Source organism: Lynx canadensis, chromosome D4 (assembly GCF_007474595.2).
Source record: "Lynx canadensis isolate LIC74 chromosome D4, mLynCan4.pri.v2, whole genome shotgun sequence".
NCBI lineage: Eukaryota > Metazoa > Chordata > Mammalia > Carnivora > Felidae > Lynx > Lynx canadensis.
In genome coordinates, this window is record NC_044315.2 from 14,854,914 (window position 1) to 14,882,138 (window position 27,225).

General features: G+C 40.4%; 1 protein-coding gene across 1 annotated transcript in view; it reads left to right on the forward strand.

The window, feature by feature from the left end:
* Window positions 1-27,225, forward strand: part of TMC1 (transmembrane channel like 1) — a 125,451-nt gene that overhangs the window by 23,647 nt on the left and 74,579 nt on the right. Inside the window, exons 5-8 of the mRNA XM_032595676.1 lie at window positions 9,605-9,695; window positions 11,429-11,510; window positions 18,900-19,006; window positions 21,909-22,007. Of these exons, the coding sequence (XP_032451567.1) occupies window positions 9,605-9,695; window positions 11,429-11,510; window positions 18,900-19,006; window positions 21,909-22,007 (379 nt within the window). The remainder of the gene's footprint in view (window positions 1-9,604; window positions 9,696-11,428; window positions 11,511-18,899; window positions 19,007-21,908; window positions 22,008-27,225) is intronic.

Below are 27,225 nucleotides of genomic sequence, written 5' to 3' on the forward strand. Positions count from 1 at the left end.
AATTTTTTTTTTTTAAGAATAAACAAGTCTTGATTAGGATAAGACATCTCTTCTGACTTACTCACATTTTTTTAATTTAATTTTTTTTTTTAATTTACATCCAACTAATTTAATTTAGTTAGCATATAGTGCAACAATGATTTCAGGAGTAGATTCCTTAGTGCCCCTCACCCATTTAGCCCATCCCCCTCTACAACCCCTCCAGTAACCCTCAGTTTGTTCTCCATATTTATGAGTCTCTTCTGTTTTGTCCCCCTCCCTGTTTTTATATTATTTTTGCTTCCCTTCCCTTATGTTCATCTGTTTTGTCTCTTAAAGTCCTCATATGAGTAAAGTCATATGATATTTGTCTTTCTCTGACTGACTAATTTCACTTAGCATAATACCCTCCAGTTCCATGCACATAGTTGCAAATGGCAAGATTTCATTCTTTTTGATTGCCAAGTAATACTCCATTGTAGAGATATACCACCTCTTCTTTATTCAGTCATCCATCGATGGACATTTGGGCTCTTTCCATACTTTGGTTATTGTTGATAGTGCTATCAACATGGGGGTGCATGGGCCCCTTCAAAACAGCATACTTGTATCCCGTGGATAAATGCCTCGTAGTGCAATTGCTGGGTCATAGGGTAGTACTATCTTTAGTTTTTTGAGGAACTTCCATACTGTTTTCCAGAGTGGCTGCACCAGTTTGCATTCCCATTATCATTCACATTTGCGTTCACTTGTCCTAACTATCTTATCATTGTCACTGAATTAAAGGTGATCTTTCTTTATTAAATAAAAGCACAAGGTTCTTTATAATTCTTTCTCTTTCAGATTTAGCCTGTTAATATTTTCTGTGCTATTGTAAGTGCTTAGAAAATCACTATGGGTAATTTTAATAATGCTTAGAAAATCACTGGGTAATTTTAATAATGCTTTTCACATAATATTTTGAAATTCTTCCTGAAAGGATGCTGGTAGGAACCACATGACAAAATCATATTTCTTTTTTTTTCTTGAGACTTGAAAAAGGAAGTCAGCTCTGAAGCATTGGGGATAAATATACTTTTGCCTACCAAAAATTCTTTTCTTCTTCTCTGTTTATTTCCTGATTTATTTCATCTTTCCTATCTATACTGCATCATTTTACCAGAGATACTTGGAGATGTCCTATTCTTCACCTTGGTTTGGCATGGTTTTTAGATGGCCCATGGGCCACAGGTCCTATCTCTTTTGGACAGTTGTAAAGGCATTTATAGCTCTTGTACCTATGTCAAGATCTCAGGCTCCCAGCCTCATTAAATCAGCCTGAGATTGTGCCCAGATGGTTGATAGAAGGGTAATGGTCATTGGAAAATGGGTCTAACATATGCTAATATTCATCTTGTCAGTCAATATTATTCACTACCTTCCAGAAATATCTGCTTATCCAGAATTCAGATAACCTCAAATTTCAAATAGACAGGGATTTTTAGAGTGCATTATCAGATAATAATACTTACAACAAAAAGTAAATATGAGACAAAAGAAAGTTCTAAAGTTTTCTTCTAGGTAGGTAAAGTGTAGTTACTATCTTCTTAATTTCATTTCATTGTCTATGACCTCCCTAGAGTGTTATCAGTCAATATATTAGGTGTGGTAAAGCAAACTGAATTGGTTTCCCAGGCTGCCAGGGTGTCCTACTCTCCAACCATTTCACCTAACTCGCATTCTTTAGGATGTCAGCTGCTGGTGACAGCTAATTTTCACAACTTGCTATTAGACTCTCCATAAATATATTATCTTTGAAAGGTGATTAAGAAGAGAAATGCATTAATTACCACTTGCAATTATCTAGAAATGCTTTTAAGTGTGTTTGACATAATACATTAACAGTAAAAGGAAAGCAAATGTGTAGATGATAAGCACAGAATACCATTAATTTGAGGAATGTGGTTTTTTTGGTTTGGGGGAGTGTCATCCAGATCTTGGGTAAGGTATGAATTTTGAAGATAACCCTTTACTTTATCAGGATTATAATAAGAGAGTGGCCAAGGCATTTTTGAGGATGTTTTTATGTATAGGACAAAAGAATGGCAAATGGAATACTACTTTGGGGGATTTAGGTAAGCCTGTTGTTGTAGAATAAAAGTGGTTATTAAAATGCCTTATTAAAATGCATATACTAAAGTAAACGTTTGGAAAACATTGTATTAGAATATGATGACAAATTAGACGGGAAGAAGAGAGGGGCGTAGTTTCATATATTCAGTATAATGTGTCTAAAATTTCTTTCTGCAGTCCTGAAAATTAGAAATTTTTAAATATTCTAAACCACTTATTTCAAATAGTTGCTAATTATGTGTTTATGGTATACATGCATGAATTTGCATATCTATGTATAAATATGTCTATGTTCTTGCATATAGACATATACATACATACTGGGATATCTACATAAAGACACATGACTCTGGACGAATTAATTGTTTATTTTATGTATATCCTATTATAGTGTTCTTGACCAGTGCCTGGACAGAAGGATCAGGGAAGCTTAGAAGGGAGGCTATGCAAAAGAACAGTGAAATTGTAAGAGATACGTCAACTCAGTAGAAAGTCTAGTTCACAGAGGAGTGTAGAATTCTCTGTGGGTGACCTCACCTAAGTTGTGTTGCCAAGTGCTTAGGACAGACCTCGAGAGCTAAGTTTGCCGTGTGGCAAGCAGTCAAGTTTACTAGGTGGTCTTAATTATTTTCAGAGCTCACTGAACTGCCGTCATTTGAAATGTCTTGCCCACTCAAGGAAGGATCAAAAGGCAGAGCACACTGCTCTACCAGAAAACTAAGACTTTTTTGCACTCCTAATTATCACAACACAACATTTTGGAAAAATATTCCATAGTACTTACAAATGTTTAGCATAGGGTAGAAACAGGAACAGACAGATATGGTGCAGAATCATTCTAGTCAACCTTCCAAAGCACAATGCCTGTCTCACTCTGAGGCAACACCTTGTAAATCCGTCTGTTTACAGCATTGAGAATGTGTCACATGCATTTGATTCAAGTGCACCCGAACTGAGCAAAATCAGTTCAGTGTGCCTACCAAGCCCTGTAAATGGCCTCGTGAAAGGCTGTTAGTCTATATGGGACTATGAGTTTGTATATGTGATCCACGGTGGAAATATCTCCTTTGTTAGAAAACTTCCTGCAAACCAATGCCTAGAATGCCTTTCTCTTCCTACTTGAATTCTATCAGCCCTTTGATGTCCAGTGTAATTCTTCCCTTATCTACATCTTCAACATGTTCTCAGGCCTCCCTTTTCCTCTCCCTTTTCACTTAAAGCTGTCTAGCACTGTTATATAACAATTTTATGGGTCTGTATCTCATTTTTCTTCAGAGTTTGAACTTCAGAAAAGAATCAATGTTTCTTTTATTTCTTTCAAAGCACTGAACGCACTGCTAAGAACAAACACACTCAACACATGCTTAGAAAAAATGGCGAAGTGTACCAACCAGTGCTTTGCTTATGTCGTCTCACATGTGTCCACGTGCCAGTCGCACGAGGTAGATGATGCTGTTATCAGGGGAAAACCGGCGTGGGGCGGGGGGCACTGAGCTCAAATCCCAGCCAAGCTGGGACGCTTACTCTTTGGGTAAGCTTGGACCTTTATTCCATTAATCCGACCCTCAGTTTCTCATCTCTGAGATAGTTCCCGCCTTGCTGGATTTTGTGGGGGAGAAAATGAGTCGATGGGCATCCGTCGTGCCTGGTACGCGGCAAGCGCTCAGCGTTTGTTAGCTGACACTGCCATTGCTGTTGCTGATCCCATTTTACAGGTGAGAACGATCCATAAAGTCTAGTAATCTTCTCCCAAGAGCACACAGCTAGGCTATGGCGGAGCCAGGATCCAAACCCGGGTCTCGCGGATAAGACACAGATCACAGAATTGAACGGCATATAGTCCCTATTCAAGAGAGAGAGGGAGATCTCTTTTTGCCCCTGAGCGCAGAGACTCCCCGGCTGACCTGAGCTCTCGGAGGCAGCACAGCCCCGGGGGGAGCAGGACTCAGGCTGGAATTCACTGCTGCCTCCTCTCAGGCTGAGTCATAAGCGGGGTTTCGGAAGCCCGACACCAGGGCCCTCACGTCGCGTCTTAAATGCGGGGCTGGTCCCTCTCTTGCTCATTTAGTGGCAAGAACTATTCCCGCTCTTCCCACGTCTCATCATGTGACGGGAAACGGGCTGGCTTTCTGAGGGGTTTTTGCCTGGAAATATCTAGTCGTTTGTCAACTTTGTAATTTGGAGACTCAGGCACAAAAATCGAAGTCAGCACTACCAGTACTAGGGCTATGAATAATAGTTCCTGTTTATAGAGCTCTTATGATTTGCCATGGTCCCATTACATGTGCAATTGCTAAACATGTTGTATGCATTATCGCCTGTAAAACACAGGACAGCCCCATGACGGAGCTATTATGATCTTACTTCATAGCTGTAGCAACTCAGCCTCAAACCATTGCACCCACTTCCACCAGTGTGTCCTTTATAAAAAACAAAACAGAACAAAACACAGGTGTCGGAATCATCGCTTCCAGGATTAGGATGATTTTAAATAATGCCGCCAGTCTCCTTATGGAATTACATTACCTAGTAGTCTAGTAGCCTATAGTCTTTATTTCCAATCTCTGTGCTTAGAATAGCTTCCAACCTCTGCTCCTTTCCTTCAATTTACTCAGTACTGTTTTAGGAAAAGTCAGAGTTCTGACTTTGAGTCAATTTACATTGGTCTTTTTTTTTTTTAACGACTGTGTTTACTAAGAAAAGGCTTCTCATCCCCGGATCCCTTTACTGGGAAGTGTTCCTGAGTACAAGTTTTGATTACAGTTGTCTTGAAGACTAGTTTTAAAATGTCTTTTTTCATTTACTTGAGCAAGAAGTTGGTTGCCCAATCGTACTATCAAACTGAAAACAAGAGGGAAGAAAAGTCAGCTTAACCTAACCCAAACAGAGAACATGTTTCCTGGGATGAGAATGTGTCAAAGGCAACCTTGCATGTCCTGACTCCCCTGGGCGATCAGGGTTGTATCACGTGTTATGGGTAAATTATCTATTTTGTAAGTTGGACCAAAGTGTCTTCCTCCAACTAACTGTGAAAGCATTCTTGAAAGCCCATGAAACCTTATTATTCTAATTACCAACACAAGGGGTTGATAAATGAATGATGAGGCCAGGTATCATTGTCATTAAATAGATCTCACTCAATTATTTATCCCTGGGTCTGGGGTTACAGCTCATGGACCTGTGCATATTGTACCAGGGCCGGCTGGAGCTCCGAGACCTGGGGACCGGATTACGGTCTTGGCAGGCAGCTTTTTTTGAATGCAGTTCAAGGGAATGACACACATTTTTCAGTCAGACATTTGGATGGTTCGAAGCCAATAGATATTCCAAGTTTATCCACACAATCTTATTCATGTTATCCGTGTCAAAAAAAAAATCCCTTTAAATTATCCAGATGAATACAAATGGGTAGGAAAATGGATTACCTGTAAGAAAACCATGAAGAAGTTGTCTTGCTTTACAGTTTTCAAAGGCTCTGCTCTTTATTTACTTGGATTCTGCTATCCGTAACGGGCACTTGAGTGTGATAAGTATCAGTCAGTGCTCCTCTCCATATTGGATATTTTCTTTTTGTATCTTGTTTCTAATAGCACAATGAAAGATGCTGTCTTCTGGGTAAGAAATCTGTTATTGGAGATGATGGGATTGGGCCGTACTACTTCTTGTTTGTTTGTTTTTCATCCCGAGGTCATGCAGCTCACTACAAAGGTTAGCCTTGAAAATAGTGTGAAAGGGTGTTCTCTCAGAGTCGCCTACGTCTTCCCATCTGATGTCCCTTCTTCTAGACCAGCAAGCTGCGAGAGTTTTTCCTTATATCCGAGGAGCATCCTATTAGGAATTTCAAGAATCTGTACTTGCTAAAAAAAATTATTCTCTGGCTACTCCATTACCCCTGGCTTTGTCTTAACATCAGCCCACACCCCCACAAGACTTCTGATGTGTTGAGTCTAGTATTTATTTTGGCAAGGGTGGACAGTGGGGAGCAGAAGGAGCTAGAATGGCTCTTCAGGGATCCTTCAGGAATGAAACTAGAGACAGGCCTTTTGGAGAATGGAGGAGGGGGTAAGGCATTAGGGAAGAGAAGAAATGTATACCCGAGATTACATGGAGTTGAGTGCGGTCCAGGCTGGTATCTGAAAACCAGCATCAGAATATGCATGTTGAGAGGCACCTGAGTGGCTCAGTCGGTTGAACACCCGACTTCGGCTCAGGTCATGATCTTGCACTCTGTGAGTTCGAGCCCCACGTCGGGCTCTGTGCTGACAACTCAGAGCCTGGAGCCTGCTTCAGATTCTGTGTCTCCCTCTCTCTCTGTCCCTCCCCCACTCACACTCTGTCTCTGTCTCTCACAAAAATAAATAAACATTAAAAAAAAAAAAAAAAGAATACATATGTTGAGGGTGGGGGACGGTAGTGCTTTGGAGGGAAGTATGAAACTGTGCCTAGCATCAGGAAAAACTTGGCAATTGAGGAGGCAAACGATAAAACCTTGCTCAGATGGCTCCAGGGAAAATTATACTTATAATAACTGACAAAAAAAAAAACCCCTACGCACGCCATGGAAATGGGTTCCATTAATTTTGTGATGATTTTAATTTGTTTATAACCCTGACTTCTGTCTGTCTCTCTCTCTCTCTTAAACCTTGCCAGTTTAATGATCCTATTACATAATCATCAGTTTACAAAATTAAAAATCTTGTCAGAAATATGAAGTAGAATAATGGCTGTTTAGAACAGTCATGTTCTCTAATTGGCCACTCATCTAGAAAGTGATGTAACTCTATAGACCAAACTAAGTATCTAGAGTAGCAAATGCCCATATAAAGTAGGCACTTTACATTTGAAAAACAAATTTTGATTTTACTACCAGGAAGAATTTTTGACTCTCTATTTATGTGTTTTACTATAATAGAGTGATGTGATGATTCCTATGTAGACCTGATTTTACGAATTTCAAAGTTCTTGATACCAAATAGTTGAATTGTAGTCAGTTCGGCTGTCATACATTGTATGGGTACCTAAAATCCACCACACTATGCAAAATAGGGCAATGAAAACCACAGGGCTGATAGGAAACCTGGGAATAAGGGAACAATACTCAGGAATATCATCAGTGACACATTAAAAAAGATAGGTATAAAACGGCAGCAACATTTTGCACACGCTAAGTGGTTAAGAAATACAGAAAAGCTACAATAAATGATGGCAGTTTCCTTTGCAAAAGACCTGAAGCTTGCTCGTGGAAGTGGCCTTCAACAGGTTTGCAATTTGGGATGTGGCGTTTGGAGGAAGTTCTTTAAGACCAGCTGTGAATGGCTGCGGCCATAAGGCAGGGGGCGCAGTGAGGTAGCCGGGTGAGGTGTGCACGTTTCGCGAATACGCTAAGTTTAGCTGGATGCGGTTTTTCTGCATTCCCCTCGAGTTTCTTGCAGATACAATCTCATGTCAGCAAACGCAAAATTTGTGTTATGCTTAAATTCTTCTGTAATGAATCAATCATGTTAGAGCAAATTTTCAGTTTTGAAACAAGTATTAATAGGAGAATCAGGGGCGCCTCCGTGGCTCCGTTGGTTAAGCCTGCGACTACGGTCCAGGTCACGATCTCATGGCTGCTGGGTTCCAGCCTTGCGTCCGTCTCTGTGCTGGCAGCTCCGAGCCTGGAGCCTGCTTCGGATTCTGTGTCTCCCTCTCTCTCTGCCCCTCCCCTGCTCACAGAGACAAATCAGAGGCTGGTTGAGAACTCAAGTCAGAGTCAAGTTTAGTTTAGGTCACTTCAACATTTTATAAATGTCATCGAGGTGCCATACTCACTCCTGCCCTGTCTTCTCTAGAACACATAGTTAAGGCTTAAATGTGATGCACTTTCTGATTGCGTGGATGTAGAAACCCAGCCATGAGAGCTCAGTTTATACTTTGTGATGTGGCTGCATTAAACATTTTAGGATCTGTAGAGTGTTTTAGAAACTATTATCAAATTAATCTTCATAGCTCTGAGGTCATGTCAAATGGTCAGGCCATTTGACAAGGCCAGTCTAGTAACCCTTGTCATTTCCAGGAGACTGTCATAGTTTCTGAGTAGACTCCTGAAGAAGGGTACAATCCCAGCATTTGGGAATGACCTTGTATTTGAGCATTAATTAATATGGAAAATAGAATTACCAGATTCTCCCCAATCTGGTAACTATTCCAAGTTATGCCTCTCGTCTCCATTTCCAGAAGGTCTAGTTTTATTAAGCATCCTCTTCTGGTCAAAGTAGTGGTCGGTGCTGTGGGAGATACACAAGGACAGGATTTCATCTCTGCCATCAAGGAACTAATTTGGGAGCTCTCTTTGATGCCTACAGTGAATCTTCTCCGTTGCACTTGTGTTTTTGTGGCAGAATATGGGTGGGTTCACATGCCCAGGCAATTCAGGAGGCATCACTGTGTAGTTATTGGGTAAGTCAGCAGGTGCATGTTGTGTTTCGATCCCTGGGTATTATAAAATCTTGAGTTTAGAACTGTTACTCAGGAACACCTTACCAAAAAAAAATCCTTCACTGACTTTTCATTTTTTTTTTAATTTGCTTTTTTGTGTTAATAATATTCTGTAAAATCTCACGGTCCAGCGGCCTTCCAACCGAAGGACGATGTTGCAGCTATTGAACCATAGTTCAGGTTTGGGTTCTCCTGGGTTATGCCCTCTGCTGTCCCGAAAAGTCAAGACAAACCTGGGCCACCTCTATTTTTTAAAAGTTTTTCGTATAGCAAACAAACAGCAATAGCAAAATTGGCCAACCAAGTTTATAAAATTATAGTATATTTAACATTCTCCATTTTCTTGAACTGATGCTTTTCTACACACACACACACACACACACACACACACACATACAGAGAGACCTGAGTGTGACTACTGAAAGGTATAACTATTTGGGAATAATATTAAAGTTTATCTTTGAGGCCCTTTCTGAATGTGAGGCCAAAAATACTCCTTCCCTTTCTCTTCTTCCCTCAACCCAATTTGCTGTACATAACATTTTTGTTTCAACTCATAATTGGTTTTATGAGATTAAATACCAGGTCAGTAACTGTGCTCCATGTCAGTTTGTCCTAAACTCTTTGCCTTATTTTACAAAAGGAACCCTTAAAAAAGAAGAAGAGAAAATATTTTAAAATAAACATTCTGACTGCCAGAAACTGAAGTCAACTTTGGATTCAATTTTATATGTGGTGGAAATGAAAAGAGCTAGAGTTCTCGATTTTGACACTTAGCATAAATTCCTTGCTTTTTTGATGACTCCAGCTGATTAATAAGTGAGACTAAAATATCTTATTCTTCCTGGCCGGAATTAAAAAGCTTAAACATCTATTACGAGTCCGGAGCTTGAAATAGAGCTTAAATTCATGTGCTAAGTGTCTGGAAGAACTAAGGCTACAAACCTGATAAAATGAAATGTCCACTACCTCTATTCTATGCATCTCAACCTATACCCCATTCCCTCTTACCCCTTATTTTGTTTTATTTTCTCAGGGAAGCAAAAAAATTTGTGAGTGAAAATGAAGGAGCCCTTGGGAAAGGAAAAGGAAAGCGGTGGTTTGCATTTAAGATGATGATGGCTAAGGTAAGCATTTTCACAACTCAGTTTGGTCGATGTTGTATATTCTCGATGGCGGCCTCTCAAATGAAATGGTGATTTATGGCAAAAAGACTTACTTGTGTGATTTTATCACTCTGAAATGGCAAAGATTGTGCCCCTTTCACTTCCATTCCCTGGTAGTTAAGGGGTTCTGGGTCAAAGTTTGTTGCTCTACAAGTTGTTATCTAAAAGTTTCAGGGCCACACAGCTACCAGGAACATTAACTATAAATTGAATAGAATATGAAAAAAGCCCCAAATGATACAGTAATATAAACATAGATCCTTGGAAAAGATAGAAGAGAAACTAACATTTCATTAGTATTTACTTATGCCAAGCACTGAATCGAATCCCTCTATGAAGGTACCGTATTTAATTCTCAAAGCAAAATAGGTATGTAGGTATCATTATTCCCTCTTTATAATTGTTATACCACTTATAAGCTAAATTCATTTCCATAAAGATGGGGTTTTGTGAATAAAATTCACACCTTAGATATGAAATACAGATTTATGATATATATCAGGGAGTAATAAGTCTGTCTTTATAATTTAAATGAATGGAATCATAATATGTATGCTTTTGTTTCTGGCTTCTTTGACGCAATATTATATTCATGAGACACATCTGTGTTGTGGTAGTTGTTCATTTTTATCAATGTGTTGTATTCCATTGTATGAAGGTACCACTATTTACTCATCCACTCTATTGTAGATGGATATTTGGGCTCTTTCTAGGTTGGGTAACCTTTTGAACTTCAGACTTGTCTCATACTGTTATTTGGGCTCTATTGCACCTGTCCATCTCACACATTATCCCAGCGTTGTGTGCACATATGCAAAGTTAGCTTCCCTGTTCCCCTTCTTCCTTGTGGTCCTCTTGAACATGGATGGCCCAACATTGTGGAGTAAAATGGAAGGAAGGTCTTTTATAAAACTAATGTGGGGGGGGCCTGGGTGGCTCAGTCGGTTAAGCATCTGACTCTTGATTTCGGCTCACGTCATGATCTCATGGTTCGTGGAACCCAGCCCCACATCGGGCTCTGCATTGACAGTGTGGAGCCTGCTTGGGATTCTCTCTCTTCCTCTCTCTCTCCCTCTCCCCTGCACTCTCTCTCTTTCTCTCTCAAAACAAATAAGCTTTTAAAAAAGCTAATGTATGATTCTTTTTCTTCCTCCCTTTCCTATGATACCATGACTTTCCATTTGGTTAGTTGCTCTACCTCTCCCAGAATAAAAAGTGTCCCATGTCATAACACTTCCCATCCTGTATCGAAATTACTTGTTTAGGTACAGCTTACTCTAATAGTCCCAGAAGCCCTTCAAGGCAGGAACGATGTTTTATTCATAGTTCATTAATTTCTTCATGCAACAAGTATTTAATTAAACATATACAATTTGCCAGTCAACTTAGTAGGTGCTACCCCAGTCCCTGCTCCCTTATTGTCTGGAAGAATAAACAGATCTTTCTCAGCATATTTTTTATAAAATAGGGGGTCCGTAAAAGTTTTTTTAATTGAATTGGTGTGAAGGTGGGTGGGGAACAGAGAAGCAAGTGAATCCTACTGGTTTTTATTTCTTTTTACAGAAAGCGTTATGTGGCACCAGAGAGATCTTTCCAAGTTCATTGTCTTGTGATATTTGGGGATGGGGTGGAGGACAAAACATCTTGACAAACAAGAGGCTGGGTTTTATTGTTCTATTTGGCTTTCTTTTCAGAAATGGGCGAAATTTCTTCGTGATTTTGAAAACTTCAAAGCTGCTTGTGTCCCGTGGGAAAACAAAATCAAAGCAATTGAAAGTAAGTGCTCATGAGATCTCATTAGATGGGAAGGTTGTTTCATAAGCTTATCAGATGTATTTCTCGGTTTCTGTACCATTGGAAAGATTAAAAAAAAGAAAACAAACAAACAAAAGTTATCATTTTTAACATTCTTTTTGTTTACTGTGAAAATTTGTTAGTACTCACCAGTCACAGCCCTAGAGACTCCACTCTCCCTTCGTATATTAGACCAAAATATTCTCATTCTGACCTTGTGTTCTCTCCTATACAGGGAAGTCAATATTGTGCACAATGACACTGAGTCATATATATCATTGGGAAGGCAGTGATTTTATTTTGGCAATGAACATGACATCGAAAATATATACTCTTATGAGATTTAGACAATAATCAAATTGAACAATGTCTACAAAGACTGAAGAAATCTTAAAGCCTCGTTTTCACATCTGAAGTAGAATAAGTTAATCACATCACCATCCAGGAATTTGTTATGTGAATACCATTACGTTATTGTGCCTTCATTTTATACAGTATTCACAGGGTACAGAGAAGTCAGGAGAATACACTTGATCAAAAGCCTATTTAGAACAGTGCTCTAGACTTGGAATAAAGCCAATAAAAATTTAAACTATTGTAAATGTAATAAATAATGTTTTTAAATAAGAAAGAATATAATACAGAATATAAAGAAAAAGGGTCATATTTAAAATGAGGGTGAGCATAATCTTGCCATGTTTTGGTTTCTAAGAGTTTCGACTAGGATCTGAATTTCCTCCCTGAGTTTTCAGACTGAGAAGCAGATTTTCCTGCTGGTTAAACTTGGCGTTGCATAATCAAAATGGAGGCTCCACAGGGAGATAACACAGTTGATGGATAGTTCATGGACATGATTGGGCATGTTTTAGGAGTGCCTATCCTCAGTCCTCTGTCTCTCATTATCAAGTGGCAATGAATTAAAAACACATCAGCTAATTAATCACACTTCCTCCCACATATTCCTGTATGATCACATTATTACTTTATTTTCTTCCTTAACACTTACTATCTAAAATACTGTATTTTAGGGGCACCTGGGTGGCTCAGTCGGTTGAGCATCTGACTTTGGCTCAGGTCATGATTTCACAGTTTGTGGGTTCGAGCCCCACATCAGGCTCTGTGCTGATGGCTCAGGTCTTGGAGCCTGCTTTGGATTCTGTGTCTCCTTCTCTCTCTGCCCTTGCCCTGCTCACACTCTGTCTCTCTCCATCTCAAAAATAAATAAACATTTAAAAAAAGGCTCTAAAAAACTATGAATGTGATTTCTTTTTAAATACATCTTAAACAGGGGCACCTGGGTGACTCAGTCGGTTGAACCTCCGACTTCAGCTCAGGTCATGATCTCACAGTTCGTGGGATTGAGCCCCACATCAGGCTCTGTGCTGACAGCTCGGAGCCCGGAGCCTACTTCGGATTCTGTGTCTCCCTCTCTCTGCCCCTCCCCGGCTCATGCTTCGTCTCAATCTGTTTCTCAAAAACAAATAAATGTTAAAAATTTTTTTTAAATACTGTATTTTAATTTTAATTTTTTTAATGTTTATTTTTGATAGAGAGAGAGAGAGAGAGAGACAGAGACAGAGTGTGAGTGGGGGAGGGGCAGAGAGAGAGGGAGACACAGAAGCTGAAGCAGGTTCCAGGCTCCGAGCTGTCAGCACAGAGCCCGATGGGGGGCTTGAACTCACGTACGGTAAAATCATGACCTGAGCCGAAGTGAGACGCTCAACTGACTGAGCCACCCAGGCACGCCTTAAATTTAATTTTTAACTGTCATTTCATTTCATTTCATTTCATTTCATTTCATTTCATTTCATTTCATTTTGTGCTTATTTCTTCGAATAGACATGAGAGAAGAGGTTTGGTTCTCTTCCTCTTGGATTGCCAGACCTAGAATTTGACTGTAATAAATACGTGTTGAATAAAATGAAAGAGTAGACATTCCTCACATGTCTACCATTCTAGGAAGTGGAAAAAGGAATTTAGACACGTCAGAAAAGAATAGACATCAGGGAATCCTTAGGTTTCAAGTGCGCAGCTGAAATACGCTACCCTGAGAGGTATGTAGGAACAGAAAGACATTTGGAACATTAAGATCTTGATACAATTTGTGTGGAAAGAACTCTGGGTTCTGCTCTTGCTTTGCTACAGATTAGCTGTTCTGCTCCTCGGTGGTCATGTAATCTCTCTGGGCCTCAGTCCCATTCACCTGTGAGATGATAGGGTTGAATCTTGACCAGTTTTGAGATGTATCCCCACACATTTGTAAGAATGATCATTAAAATATGTACATTTGCACATTTTTTATTTCGAAGGTACACTAGAGCAGTTCTAACTTGTCTCAATAGCAATGTCATGCCCGCTTGCATTGCAGTAGCCTATCTTGAGGAGGCCAGAAACAGATGGGATTATTTTTACTGCCAGAATTTCACACAAGAATGAGTTACATATATGGCCACCATCTATCATGTGTGTTACTGTGGGGAAGACAGATTGAGGGCCACTCAGTTATACTCTTAGTTATTTTCCTTCCTCTCTTCTTCCTCCAGAAAATTTGGAACCGTCAGCTCGATGATGTCAAGCACATTACTTTCTCTTCCTTATGCAATTTATGATTTGATTAGGTTGCCCTGATTTCTTCACCTTTCATGGTGCTATGCCTCCCTGTGAAGAACTGACCCTCATTTTCTAGTCTATCAACAATCGCCACAACCACTGCCCTTTGAGCATCACTCAGATACTCCGCAGACATTTCATATACTCTTTTCCATGCAGGCAATGTGCACAGTAACGTAACTGTACCAGAATTAGTCACTAGAGGAGCTGAAATGCAAGGTGAAGTCTGTCTGGGTCCAAAGCTTGTGGTTTCCTCAATGTGGCTTGCTCATTTATCACTTTACAGAACATTTTATAAACTTTTTATTTGGCAGCAGTTCCCAGAGTGGATTCTACCAGGGCAATGGCAGGATGGGTAGTTATAGAATTTCTTGATCATTGTCCTAGTTGGGGAATTATTTTCCATTTTCTCATGCATTTAGTTTTGAATGAGCTATTTATTTAATGATATACTTCATCTTCTATAAGATGCTTAATGCATTATGATCATAATGATAATCATAAATACACCATAGACTCTGGGGCTATTATGTTAGTTGAAAAGCATGAAACCTCTCTAAGACTGTACTAGCAAAGTCCTTGGGTCATAGTAACCATCCCATAGAAAGTACCCTACCAAAGATGGGGAAGCATGTATCTGCGATGGTCTTTGAAACTTAACTAAATGGAAATTGGAAAAGAGATGGGAAAGACAATCATGTTCCAACCTTTTCTAAAGGTTGAGGTCCTTTTGCCCCTTACTGGCTCCAGATAATGCAAATCAAATTTGCCACATTTAAATTTCCTAGACCAATTTGAAAGAAACTATGCTTTTTGTCCTAGCCCAACAAGATGATATGTATATTGTACTCATGCAGCAGGTGATTTAATTGGTCTTTTCCCATTTAGAAATGCTCATATTTGTCTGCCTGTCTTATTACCCAACTGTTCAAGAGGAAATTATCCATGATGACAGACTACAAATTGCTTTGCCTTAATAATAAATAACCAGAGGGAGAGGTGAAACTTTAACCTGAATTTAAAAGAAATGCAAGAAAATTCAGCAACCAGAATATTGCATAAGCTTAAAAGGTCTCACTTGAATACATACCAAGGACTCTGTTTTAATACATGAATAATTCATTATGGAAACAGGATTTATTAGTTAGATTAAGGAAAAAAAGAACAGGTCATTTCTGGGCACAATCCAAATTTATGAATGTGCATGGCCTTGGCTGATTCATGGATATTGCCTATATTCTTTCAGACATACATGCACATGGCATAATTATTCCATACATTATAGTTTTAAAAAGATAATTTGATCATGATTCTACCTGACGAGCAATATAGCACTGTGGTTAAAAGAGATCTAGATTTAGAGTCAAACACCTAGGAATCAAGGCTGCCTGGTTTAGAACTCTGGCTCCATCATTTACTACCTACAGAACTACCCACATGACCCCGGTTTCATCATTTCCTAGCTGTGTAACCCACGGGCTTAAGTCTCTGTAAGGTGAGAGTACAGTATTTCTCCTCTTGCAGGAATTCGATGACTAATATGAATTAATACACGAGATCAAGACCGATGTCTGAAACAAACATTCATTACATATCAGCTGTTACTATTATTAGTCAAGCTTTGGTTCAGTCCAGTGCTTATGTTTAATTTTGGGGTTCTCCATCCACACAGTGGGCCTAATAACACTTAACCTTATTGGGTTCTAGAGGTAGTTAAACGAGTTGATGCCAAAGTTTTCAGTATGCATAATTGACCAGCGAGATATGCCAGCTGTTGTTGTTGTTGTTGTTGTTGTTGTTGTTATCATTACCACTACTACTACCTATTCTTGTTCTTTACAATTTTATCTAAGAGACTAAGCACACGGGAATGGATGTTCTTTCCAATTATCTTTTAGCTACACTATAGTCAGGTTTCTCTCTTTAGTAAATGGCAGATTTAGTCCCAATCAGGGGACCATTAGCCGTGGGTGCTGATGAGTAGAGCAAAACTGTAAGAAGGGAGGTAGGAAAGGAAGAAGGGGAGGAAAGAAGGAAGGGAAGGAGGAAGGGAAGAAGGCCACGAGGGAGGTAGGGAGGGAGAGAAGGAGGAAAGCATGAGTCAGCATCCCATGTTTGGGATTCTACACCAGAAGATCTCATGTGTGTTTCAGGGAAAAGCTTACTCCGGGTACCTAGAGACAAAGTTTCTTCTCCAATTAATGAGTAACTATAATGACTAGCAAGCTGGAAGTCTACTGCCTTCAATAAAACATGACAAGTGAACCTGGCTGAGGCAGTCCTTGGGCAATTGTTACCAGAGAACATAGATAACAGCCATGAAATGATATGAAATCACTGGGAGCCAGGTGGATGATCAGATGTCCTGGGAGGGGCAGATCTGCTTAGCCTTTCTGCAGATGGACCAGCGCATCTGGTTACAGCACCTGCAGGCGTGTTTAGCAAAACCACATGCTTTCAGAAATCCTGTAGAACTCTGTATCCCTCTACAAAGTGAAATGAATCCAAAGATTCAGATTGCAAAATCATTGTGTTTTTTTTAAAAACGTCCATTTAACCATTGACTTTTTTAAAGTTTCTATAAAAATTGCCTCTGTGTTGTGGGAATAGGCAAGGTGGCACCTAAAGAATATTCTAAGTTCCAGAAATAGCAGCATGACTCTCATGTGATCTCAGCCTCATGTTACTAAGCAGAGGCTGGAATTTGCTTCATAGCAGCCTCCTTCCTTCTGCAATAATGTTTCCCCACCAGTAATGTTGCAAAGCCAGAGGGCCAAGAAAAGCTTTGGTCACTGGAGGTATTTTGCTGAATGAGTCAGGAAAAAGGGCCTGATGCAGTGGGGGTGACTGCCAGTGTTCATTGTTTCTTCTTGGGCAACCGAAAATGGGAATTGGGAAGATTAAGGAAACTAGTAACTTAACGTTGAACCTTAAGTGGTAAAGAAAAGTCTGGCTTTTGTTAATTGGTGAAATCTCAACGTGAGACTTCAAATTCCTGTTCTTTCTTCCTCTTCCATTCTCTGTTGTAAGATCATGTTTTTTATTTTTTTCTCAGCAAATACGATTTGGACAGATCACTATCCACGGTGGCGCACGAGTGTCGATGGCACATTCTTGCCTGTCCCTTCCCAATTCATTTCCCAAAGTGGAGAAGACTTCTTAAAGGTCACGGTCCCCCCACCGCTGCCCCACTCCAGCTGCTTAACACCTGTTGGTGACTTCTCATCACATTTAAAATAAAAGCCTCACTTTCTACCTTGCCTTAAGAGGTCCTATGCAGTGTGGGTTGGCTTGTCTCTCCGTCCTCATCTGTCACCAATTTCCCTTGTTCATCGGGCTCCAACTACACAGTCCTCTGCTTTGTTCCTCAATTGTCCCGAGCTCTTGCCTGCCTCCAGATATTTGTTCTGGCTCTTTCCTCTGCTTGAGCGGCTCTTCCCCAGCCTGGGCATTGTGCCTCTTCCTCCAACTTCAGACCGAGGCTCAAATGCTACCCTCTTTGATACACCTTCCTCAACGAACTTATTGAAAGCAACCCTCTTGATATTGTATAATCAGGACCTATCTGGTTATAATAATTACATATATGTAATTGTTACAAAAAATATAATCATATGTAATCTTATATATCATATATAATACATACATATCATATAAATGATACATGCATACATGCTATATCACACATAATATATATGCATTAATCAATGTATAAAGCGAGTATACATATATGGGATATATAATATACATGCTATTCACACATGATATGATGTATAATATAATATATAATATATTATGATAAATACATATATTTAATTAATTTATTTAGTTTTTAAATTCCTGCATTTTTGTTGTTTCCATACCTCACTAAAATGTAAGTTGTATTAGGGCAGCAACCCTATCTGTGACATTGTGCTTCACATCTAAAGTAATTCCTGGCAGAAGATGCTTTATCTTATTTATTTTTTTAAAAGTCTATTTATTTATTTTGAGAAAGACAGAGAGCACACAAGCAGGGAAGGGGCAGAGAGAGAGAGAGGGGAGAGAGAAAGTCCCGAGCCATCTCCATGTTGTGAGCACAGAGCCCAACGTGGGGTTCCATCTCAGGATCCGTGAGATCATGACCTGAGCTGCAACCCAAGAGTCGGATTCTTAACCAACTGAGCCACCCCAGGCGCCCCAGAAGATACTTTAAATATGTGAGGAGTGAGTGAATGAACTTCAGCTTCTGTGCTGTACCTAAAAAAAAGCCAGTTAAGTCAGACAAATAGCACGGGGCGGTCTGTTAGGACAGCTGTCCAGAAAGGATGTGGTAAACATTTTTGAGAAGAGCCTTGTTGGCTGACAGGAAGGAGGCAGAAGGGCAGTAATGATCATGATAATGGCGGAAAACTGCTGGCCAGGTACTGCAGCAACCACCTTACAGGTATTTGCTCACACAACTGTACTAACTCCAGGCATGAAATGGGCTCTTCAAGGAGCACTTCTAGCTGCTAAGGACAAGGCAGCTTTCTAAAGGCGTAGGTCACAGTCATTCTACACAACGGCAACTACACAATAGAGAGCACTTCCATCGCCATTAACTTTCCCTCTTCCAGGATAGAAACAGGAGGACGCCAGACACTGTCGATATGATATCCACGTGAAAAGAACCCAAGTGTCGCCAGGAGCAGATCTCTTATGGAAAGCACCAAGACAGTGGCTTTTGTTTCCTTTTGATTCTGACCTGTCTCTCAATCTTTTAACTTTTCTTTTTGGTAGGTCAGTTTGGCTCATCGGTGGCCTCATACTTCCTCTTCTTGAGATGGATGTATGGAGTAAATATGGTTCTCTTTATCTTGACATTCAGCCTCATCATGTTGCCAGAGGTAAGATTCTGACTTCCGGGTTACAAAAAAATAGCTGGAACAAGTTTCTCCTGTCCTAGAAAATTTCTTTCCTCTTCTGAAAAATAGAATGATTAACTGGCCGTATCCACTCTGAAAGCTGTAGCCCAGGTAACAAGGTTAATCTTCAAAATGGTGCCCGTGGGCCGAAGATCCTACTCATTGCTCCAAAGGGTACATGAGCTTCCTGAAATCATATATAAAATGTGGTGTGTCTGTTTAAATGTACATTTTTATATGGAAGGGTTCATGGCTTCTATCAGATTCCCAAGGTGGTCCCTGTGCTCAAATGTAAATTGCTCAAAAGGAAAGCTTTGACACCTTGTGAATTGTATTTATTTATTTTGCCAAGTTTGCTTGGAAAGAAATACTCCTTAATGCATCTGTCTTTTCTATTTGAAGAAACACAACATGAGCAGGTTTTTTCCACATGTAAAGTAAGATAACCCAGGCACACACACGCACGCACACATACACAGTGGGGTGGGGTCTTTTAGGATCAAAGTCAGAGAGGAGAGTAAAGCAGATAGTGGGTCCAGAGTGAAGAAGGAGGCAAAGCCCTGAGCTGATGCGGGGAAAAGAGTCAATCAGCTAAGGCCAACAAACAAGACTGAGGTTGGAGTCTTTAGTCATAAGAGGTCAGATGGCTCTGATCTTTGGATGCTTACTTATCACACAGAAGTCAGTTTAGGCTTTATTCGGGCTACAGAGGGTCTTTTAGGTGCCATTATTTCAAAGCCAACTAGTTCAGAACAGTATTGCCGACAGCCAAAACTAAGCATTTTGAGTGATTTTTTATTTCCATGTGTTTTTTTAATATGAAATTTATTGTCATATTGGTTTCCATACAACACCCAGTGCTCATCCCAACAGGTACCCTCCTCAATACCCATCACCCACCCTGCCCTCCCTCCCACCCCCAATCAACCCTCAGATTGTTAGGTTAGAGCACTGGTCTCAAATCCCCATGGTTTTAAATCAGGACCAGCTTCTGCATTGAGCCTCCCCATGGGCATAACAATCCCAATAGTGCTTTACATGCATGAAGAATTTTGCTTTTAATAGTGCAAAACACTTTCATTTCTTTTACTTGCTGAGCCTCACAACAAATGTACGAAGTAGACTACAGAAGCATTTTCTTTCCCCTTTAAAAATGTGGAAACAGAGTCACGGGTTGCTTATTGGGTTTAACCGATATCTGAGAGTGAGGGTTTTTTTTTTCAAGTCGTTCCGGGACTGGCATCATGATTCTATTTTTTGTCCCAAGATTTTGCCTCCCAATCCACTACTTTTATAATCCCTGAGATAATTCGGAGCATTCTACGGCTATGTGGCTCTTAGAAGTCAGTAGACATAGATCAGAAGTCTGGCGAGTCCATTTCTCAAATGAAAACTTTCAGACGATAGAGCAGAATGTATGTATTTCATCTATTTCAGATTAACCCCAGCTTTATTTCTGCTCATGTCTCTAAGGAAACTTGAAACTCCATCACTGGCTATTATGACACTCCTTAGTGTCAGACTCGGGGCATACGTGGAGTTTTATCAACGGCACTTACTCTTTCCCCTACAGCACACAGCCTCCGTGGAAATGAAAGGTTGTGGCTGATTTGTTCCAAGTATATGAAATTACAGAATGCCTGGTGTATAGTGGAGGGAGTTAATACGCGTTTGATTGGATGTATTCCTAGAACTAAGAAGCATATTGTCTTTGGATGCTTTCTTATAGGTTTGTGTTAGATGCTGTGAGGGACATCCTGTTTTCTGGGCATTGGTTACCAGCTCCAGCAAAAGAACAAAAGAGGATAGAAACCTCATGTGCTAGCTTTACAGAACCGCCAGAGGCCAAGACTGGTCCCCTCCTGGCAGTGAGGCTCCATTTTTCAGCAGCCTCCAGCCCACAGACTCATTCAGCCTTCCTTTGATTCAAATGCCCTCTCGCCCAAAGGGCCAAGCCTGAGACCTTAATCTCCTTTGTTCTCTGTGGCCCTCAACTTTGGAGTGAGACAGGGTAGGACCCACCTTCTGCTCTGTTCAGTCCTAGGAAGCCAAGAAGCTTCCATGGAAGCTGTGCAGCCTATGTGGAGGGTAGGAGTAGGGGCTGACTTCCATAAAGCTGCACACTCAGGCGTCCAGTCACATTCATCCTCCACCCCCAGCCCCAGGGAAGAAATTTTCATATCCCGTAAGAAGCAGCATCTGCTTGGCAAGCCTTGTGCCGGCCCTAGCGGGGTGCTTTTACCAGTTCTCACCAAGAAATCTGCCAGGACCCTATGCTTGTCCCCTTGCTGGCTGGCTCGGCCCCTAAAAATTCCTCTTTGAATCTGGTAGCATAAGATCAGGGGAGCAAACCTGAATTAGTGGTAAAGCAAATATAATCAGAGTACCCATCTTTCCTCCCATTTGACCCTCTCAAATTGTATAGGTGATTCCCTCGAGTCTTCTCTTTCTTAACATGAAGGAGAGAATCTCCCACCACCCCCAACCCTAAGAAGCAGCCCCACATGAAGATGTGGGTAGTATGGTTTGTTTGAACACTATAGTTCCCCCAAAGGCCTCTTTTCTCCTCTCCAGACCTCCCCTAAAGGAGACCAGTTTGGAGGTGGTGGTGGGTCGTAGGGCTTCTCAGCAAGCCTTCTGGGCATTGTGGTTGGCCCGACTGCTGGTGGTCCACTGAACTTAGAAGGAAGGGTTCCTAGCACTCCCTTTGTTCTTAACTCTGGATTTAGTAGTCAATTCCCAGAAAATGGGACCCCACGTGGGGACCCACAGAGTCTCCATGAAAAAGTTTCAGAAGTGCTTTTAAACAAAACCATTTGTGATCACATGTGTGGCTCAGACTTTGTTTCCAATTATTAACTGCTTTCTTTGCTTCTCTATACAGTACCTCTGGGGTTTGCCATATGGCAGTTTACCTAGGAAAACAGTTCCCAGAGCTGAAGAGGCATCTGCGGCAAACTTCGGTGTGTTGTACGACTTCAACGTAAGTGTCTCCACATAGCTGTGTTGGTAGGAGGATGGATTTGTCCTTACTCTCTGAAGCCCCATGGCCTCCTCTTCTGGGGTAGACGAAGGTCTTAAGAGATATGTCCCTGCCCCTTATTAAAAAAAATAATAAAGGAAGGAAGGAAGGAAGGAAGGAAGGAAGGAAAGAAGGAAGGATGGAAGGAAGGAAGGGGGAAAAAGAGAAAGGAGGAAAGGGAGGGAGGGGGGTGGGAGGAATGAAAGGAAAGAAGGAAGGGAGAGAAAGAAAAAAAAGAATAGGTTTAATAATATGATAATATGATTAAATGGGAATATAGATGACTGAATGAAGGTGAGCTCAGAGTTCAAAGACTTGAAACAAATATCTTTATCTCTGGCTTTGGAAAAGAACAAAGGAAGAATTTGCAAATGTGCTTTTTGAAAAATCTCATAGGATTCTTAGAGAATTAGAGCTTTGCTTCCTAAACAAGTCTATTTAGTATTATTCAATAGTCAATTCCAGACACAGCTAAATATTAAATACTGAACAGTACTAAATATTAACTGACAAATAATACTAAAATGAGTACCACACGATTGTGGTACCTGTATGAGCATGACTCCACTATAGTATGGGAGTAAGTTTCACTCTTTCAGCTGCCCTGGGTGAGGATTATTGTTACGGCAGAGATTCATTTTTACCCATTGAAAAAATCATGTCAAGAGTTTGAGTCAAGTCTGTGGCAATTATTAAATTTCACACATTTCTTTTCTAAATAGTGACCAGATTGGAGATGGTTGGAAGTGTAGAAGATAAGAAAGTAGCAAGGTGGAGATTGGGGAATTGATAATTCAAGGAATTTTTGGACAGTGGCAAATGAGGGCAAGCTTTTGTGTAACCAGGGGAATCAAAGAAGGAGAGAAAAACAATGAACACTCTTCATGTTCATAGTGCTGATAGGTATATTTCACAGATATTTTGAATTCTGTCCTCAAACTCCCTAAATTATGAACTTCCTAAAGAGGGGATCCTATCTATTACACCTTCTTTGAAGCCCTTAATATGATACCCAACCAATAAAGTCTTCGTGAATCTTCTTGACTGACAACCCCAAGTAGAGGGATGATCTGTAGAGCCCTGGAACCATAGAAATTAATTACGTGAGCATTACCAGAAAATGTAAACTTTAAGAAAGGTTCCCAGTCTCTGAGTCAGCACCAGAAATAAGCATAAGGCTTATAAGCATCGGGAGGCCCAACTTTGTGGCATTTGGAATCTCCGATCATCCTTGTCAGTTGGACTTTTTTCATTTTCAATTCAGTGCTCATTTCTGGAATATAAACATGCACTGGTTTTACAAAGATAAATGTGACATGCTTCTTGGCCTCAGGGTACTCACGATAGTAGAAGATAGTTGGTCAACTAGTATACCACATGTTGTGTGTTAAGTTAGCAAAATGGAAAAAAGAAAAAGACAACGGGGGGGCCCCAAGGAAGTGATTGCTAGTTTTGCTTGGGAAGGTCTAGGATTTATGAAGGATATGGCGTCTGAGTTAGATTTTACTTCTTCTTGTGTATTTCTCCTTTCTGTTACCCTCCGTCTCTCTTCCTCCCTCTCTCTAGATTTCAAATCGTTTCTTATTGTGTTCTCCTGAATCTGCTTTTCCTTCCCATTCTCATCTTCTGATTAGCAAGATAATAAACTCCCGGTCTGGTTAGTAAGAGCCCAAACTAATAATACCATTGGCATGTTCTGATGTTTTAATCAAACCAGAGAAAAGAAAAACTGAAAGTCTGAACAAAAGCGTGTTTTGTTTGTGAACAAATATTCAATGAAGTTGAAGCACTTTTAAATTTGTCAACTAACTGAAACAAAAAAAGTTAGGGGAAAAAGTCCATTAGCGACGTGAAAGATATTGATCAACTGATTGGAAGACAAAGAGGAAGGTGGTTCTGAGGGTCAAACCAGAAGCTCTAACAGGTGAATACAGGAAAAGGCCAGGGGAGAGGGTTTGGGCAACACATAGGCTCGCCAAGATTTTCTTACTGCCCTTGACAGCTGTCTCATTTTCAGTTTGTTGAAATGCAATTTAGCAGCGGATAGAGGAAGACAGAAACCAGAGTATCCTATGATACTCATTTTCCTTTATAATCTAGGCCTGCCTGAAAACAGTTCTAAAACAATAAGAGAATAGATTTAAAAAAGAGAGAGAGAATATAAACGGCCAAGAAAAAATATGAAAAGCCATTAAAGTGGCGTTATTCATTTGCAGCTTTTCTTAATTTTTCTGCGTATGGTAACCACTCAGTTATTTGGCATGTATCATAAAATAAGGGATTTAAAATTTTTCTTACTTTGTTTAATGTTTATTTATGTTTGAGAAAGAGAGAGGGCAGGGGAGGGGCAGAGAGAGAGGGAGAGAGAGAGGATCTGAAGTGGGCTCCATGATGACAGCAGAGAGCCCATGTGGGGCTTACACTCACGAACCGTGGGATCATGACCTGAACTGAAGTTGGACCCCCTTAACCGAATGAGCCACCCAGGCACTCCCCACATAAGAGATTTTTAGAGATACAAGTGCTTTTAGACCTCTTCAGTCCCATGTTTCACATTATAAAGTTAGGGGAACTTTGAGTTATAGAAGCCTACTCAGGGTCTTACAGCTATTGAGTGGTTCCAAAAAACTAATTTTCCTGCATTGATTTCCAACAGCATTCTCACTTACTGTTTCTAGAACACAGATCGACTCCTTTCAGTGCCATAGCTATCTCACTGGGGAGGAGTTGAAACAGTTGGATCCCATTTTCACTTTTCATAATAAATACATAATTCCCAAATTAGCTTCTTAAGTAGAATAGTAGGTTCAATATTTACTCTTGCCCGAATTCTTTACTTGGTCCTGTGAACAATAGAGGTGCCCTCTCTGTATTATAAGATGATCTTCCTGGACAGCACAGTATTCCATCTATCATGGCACCATGAAGGAAACCATCAACGAAATATCCTTGAGATTCCCTGAAAACTCAGAATTCTGCACTTCCAAAGAGCCCAGAGACGCAAGGAGGAAAAAAGACGTGTTTCAGGACTAAGGCAGAGTTAACAAATGCCCGAACGGTCTGATTAAGCCATGGGTTTGTCGCATCTAAGAAGCTTAGTGTGACCGCTTAGCTAAACAATTCCATATAGATGCAGGTGAAGAGAAACAGAAAAAGATTGATAGAATGCTGGGACAGAGATGCAAGCATGACCTCTTGTGGTAGAGGAGCTTATAGGATGGGAAGTGGGGTGGAGGTGGGGCAGTGGAGTTTCAGGTTGGAACCTTGGAACTTCCCTCCGGACCCTCCCCACCGAAGTATCTCCCTGGAGCTCAGTGCTCTGTCATTTGTAAACACATGTCATAACTCATCCACATTCACTTTAATAGGAGACAAATGCCATTTGGTATTTGCAAAGGTCGGCCAGTCTGACAGCTTTTCAAAGCCGTGCTTTACAAAGCACCATATTTTCGAGCCTTGTATTGAGTACCTAGTGGTGGGTCTTACCAACCTAGAGGGAAATATATTTTCTTAAAATAGTAAGAAATAGGGAGATTGTCTAATATGCGTGTTATGGATCGAATCAGCAGAAATGATATGATTTGAAGCAACAGAATTGGAAGAATGAGTTTAGGTCAAGAAGAAGAGGACGTCTTTGTTGTCAAAATACTCGGAGACACAAGAATGATATCAGAGGGTGAGATCATTTGAGTTGTGGATAAAGGGAAAGGCACTCAGTTCTCCAGCTTGTGAATGTCTTGTACCTTGCGTGCGGATAAACGCGAGTCAACTTTGCGTCCCCCTTTTCAGCTGGTCGTCGTAGCTGTTGGTGGGGCGAGGCTCTAAAAGGGGCCCTAGAGAGGACATTTAGCACCTGTATGTGTTAAGCAGGCACCTACATTAAGTTTCATCTTCGTAACAACCCTTCAGGATGAAGATCAATAATCTTTTTATAGTTGAGGGAATTGGGACTCGGAGAGGTCGGTCAGTTTGCCAAAGACGACAAAGGTAATTAGAGGAGGTGCTGAAATTCAAAGTAAAATGTGGCTGACTTTAATGTCAAATCGTCAGTTTACTTCTAACACACCCCAAGCCGACTCCTTCTGCCCTGCCCACCTGTGCCACATCTCACCCTTGAAGTCTGTCCTCAAAGGAAACTGTCACAGACATTCTGAATGTTCTCAAACAGCAGGTCCACTCCTTATTTTATGAGTATCAACAGGTTTTTTTTTTAAATAATAATCTTCCAGAGCGACGGCATCTCCCCTCAGTTCTCTTAAGTTCCTTCATGTCTTATGGTACTGACCACATTTACAAGAGATATTTTTGCGATATACATATGGAATAACTCATCTTTTTTTAAGGGATGTTTTAGTAGTTCAAATACGTCTTTATTTTCAGAGAGTGCCCCCTTTTTTATTGAGGTATAATTGACATACAACATTACCTTGGTTTCAGGTGTACAGCATAACGATTCAATATTTGGAGACATTGTGAAATGATCACCACAATAAGACTGGTTCACATCTGGCAACATACATAGCTACAGAATTATTTTTTATTTTTTGAGATGAGAACCTTTAAGACTCACTGTCTTAGCAACTTTCAAATATGAAATGCAGTACTACAAACTATGGTCTGTGAGTTGTACGTTGCACCCCCCACGACTTGTTTGTTTTATAACTGGAAATCTGTACATTGTCACTTCCTTCGCCCATCATTCCCATCCCCAACTCTTGCCGCGGGCAACCACTGGTTTATTCTCTGTGTCTATGAGCTTGTTTTTTTGTTTAAGATTCCACATACAAGTGAGATTCGATGTTCTTTGTCTTTTTCCATCTGATGTATTTCACTTAGCATAATGTCCAACGTTCTATCCATGTTGTTGCAGATGGCAAGATTTCCTCATTTTTATGGCTGAATAATATATGCCAGCATGTATATGTCTGTATATATACACACCACATCTTCTTTATCCATTCCTCCATTGACAGACACACAGGTTGTTTCCGTGTCTTGGCTATTGTAAATAATGCTGCGGTGACATGGGGGTGCAGGTGTCTTTTGTCTTTTCAAGTTAGCATTTTCATTTTCTTCAGATAAATCCCAAGCAGTGGATTACTGGATCATATGGCATTTCTATTTTTAATTTCTTGAGGAACCTCCATACTGGTTTCCATAGTGGCTGCACCAAGTTACA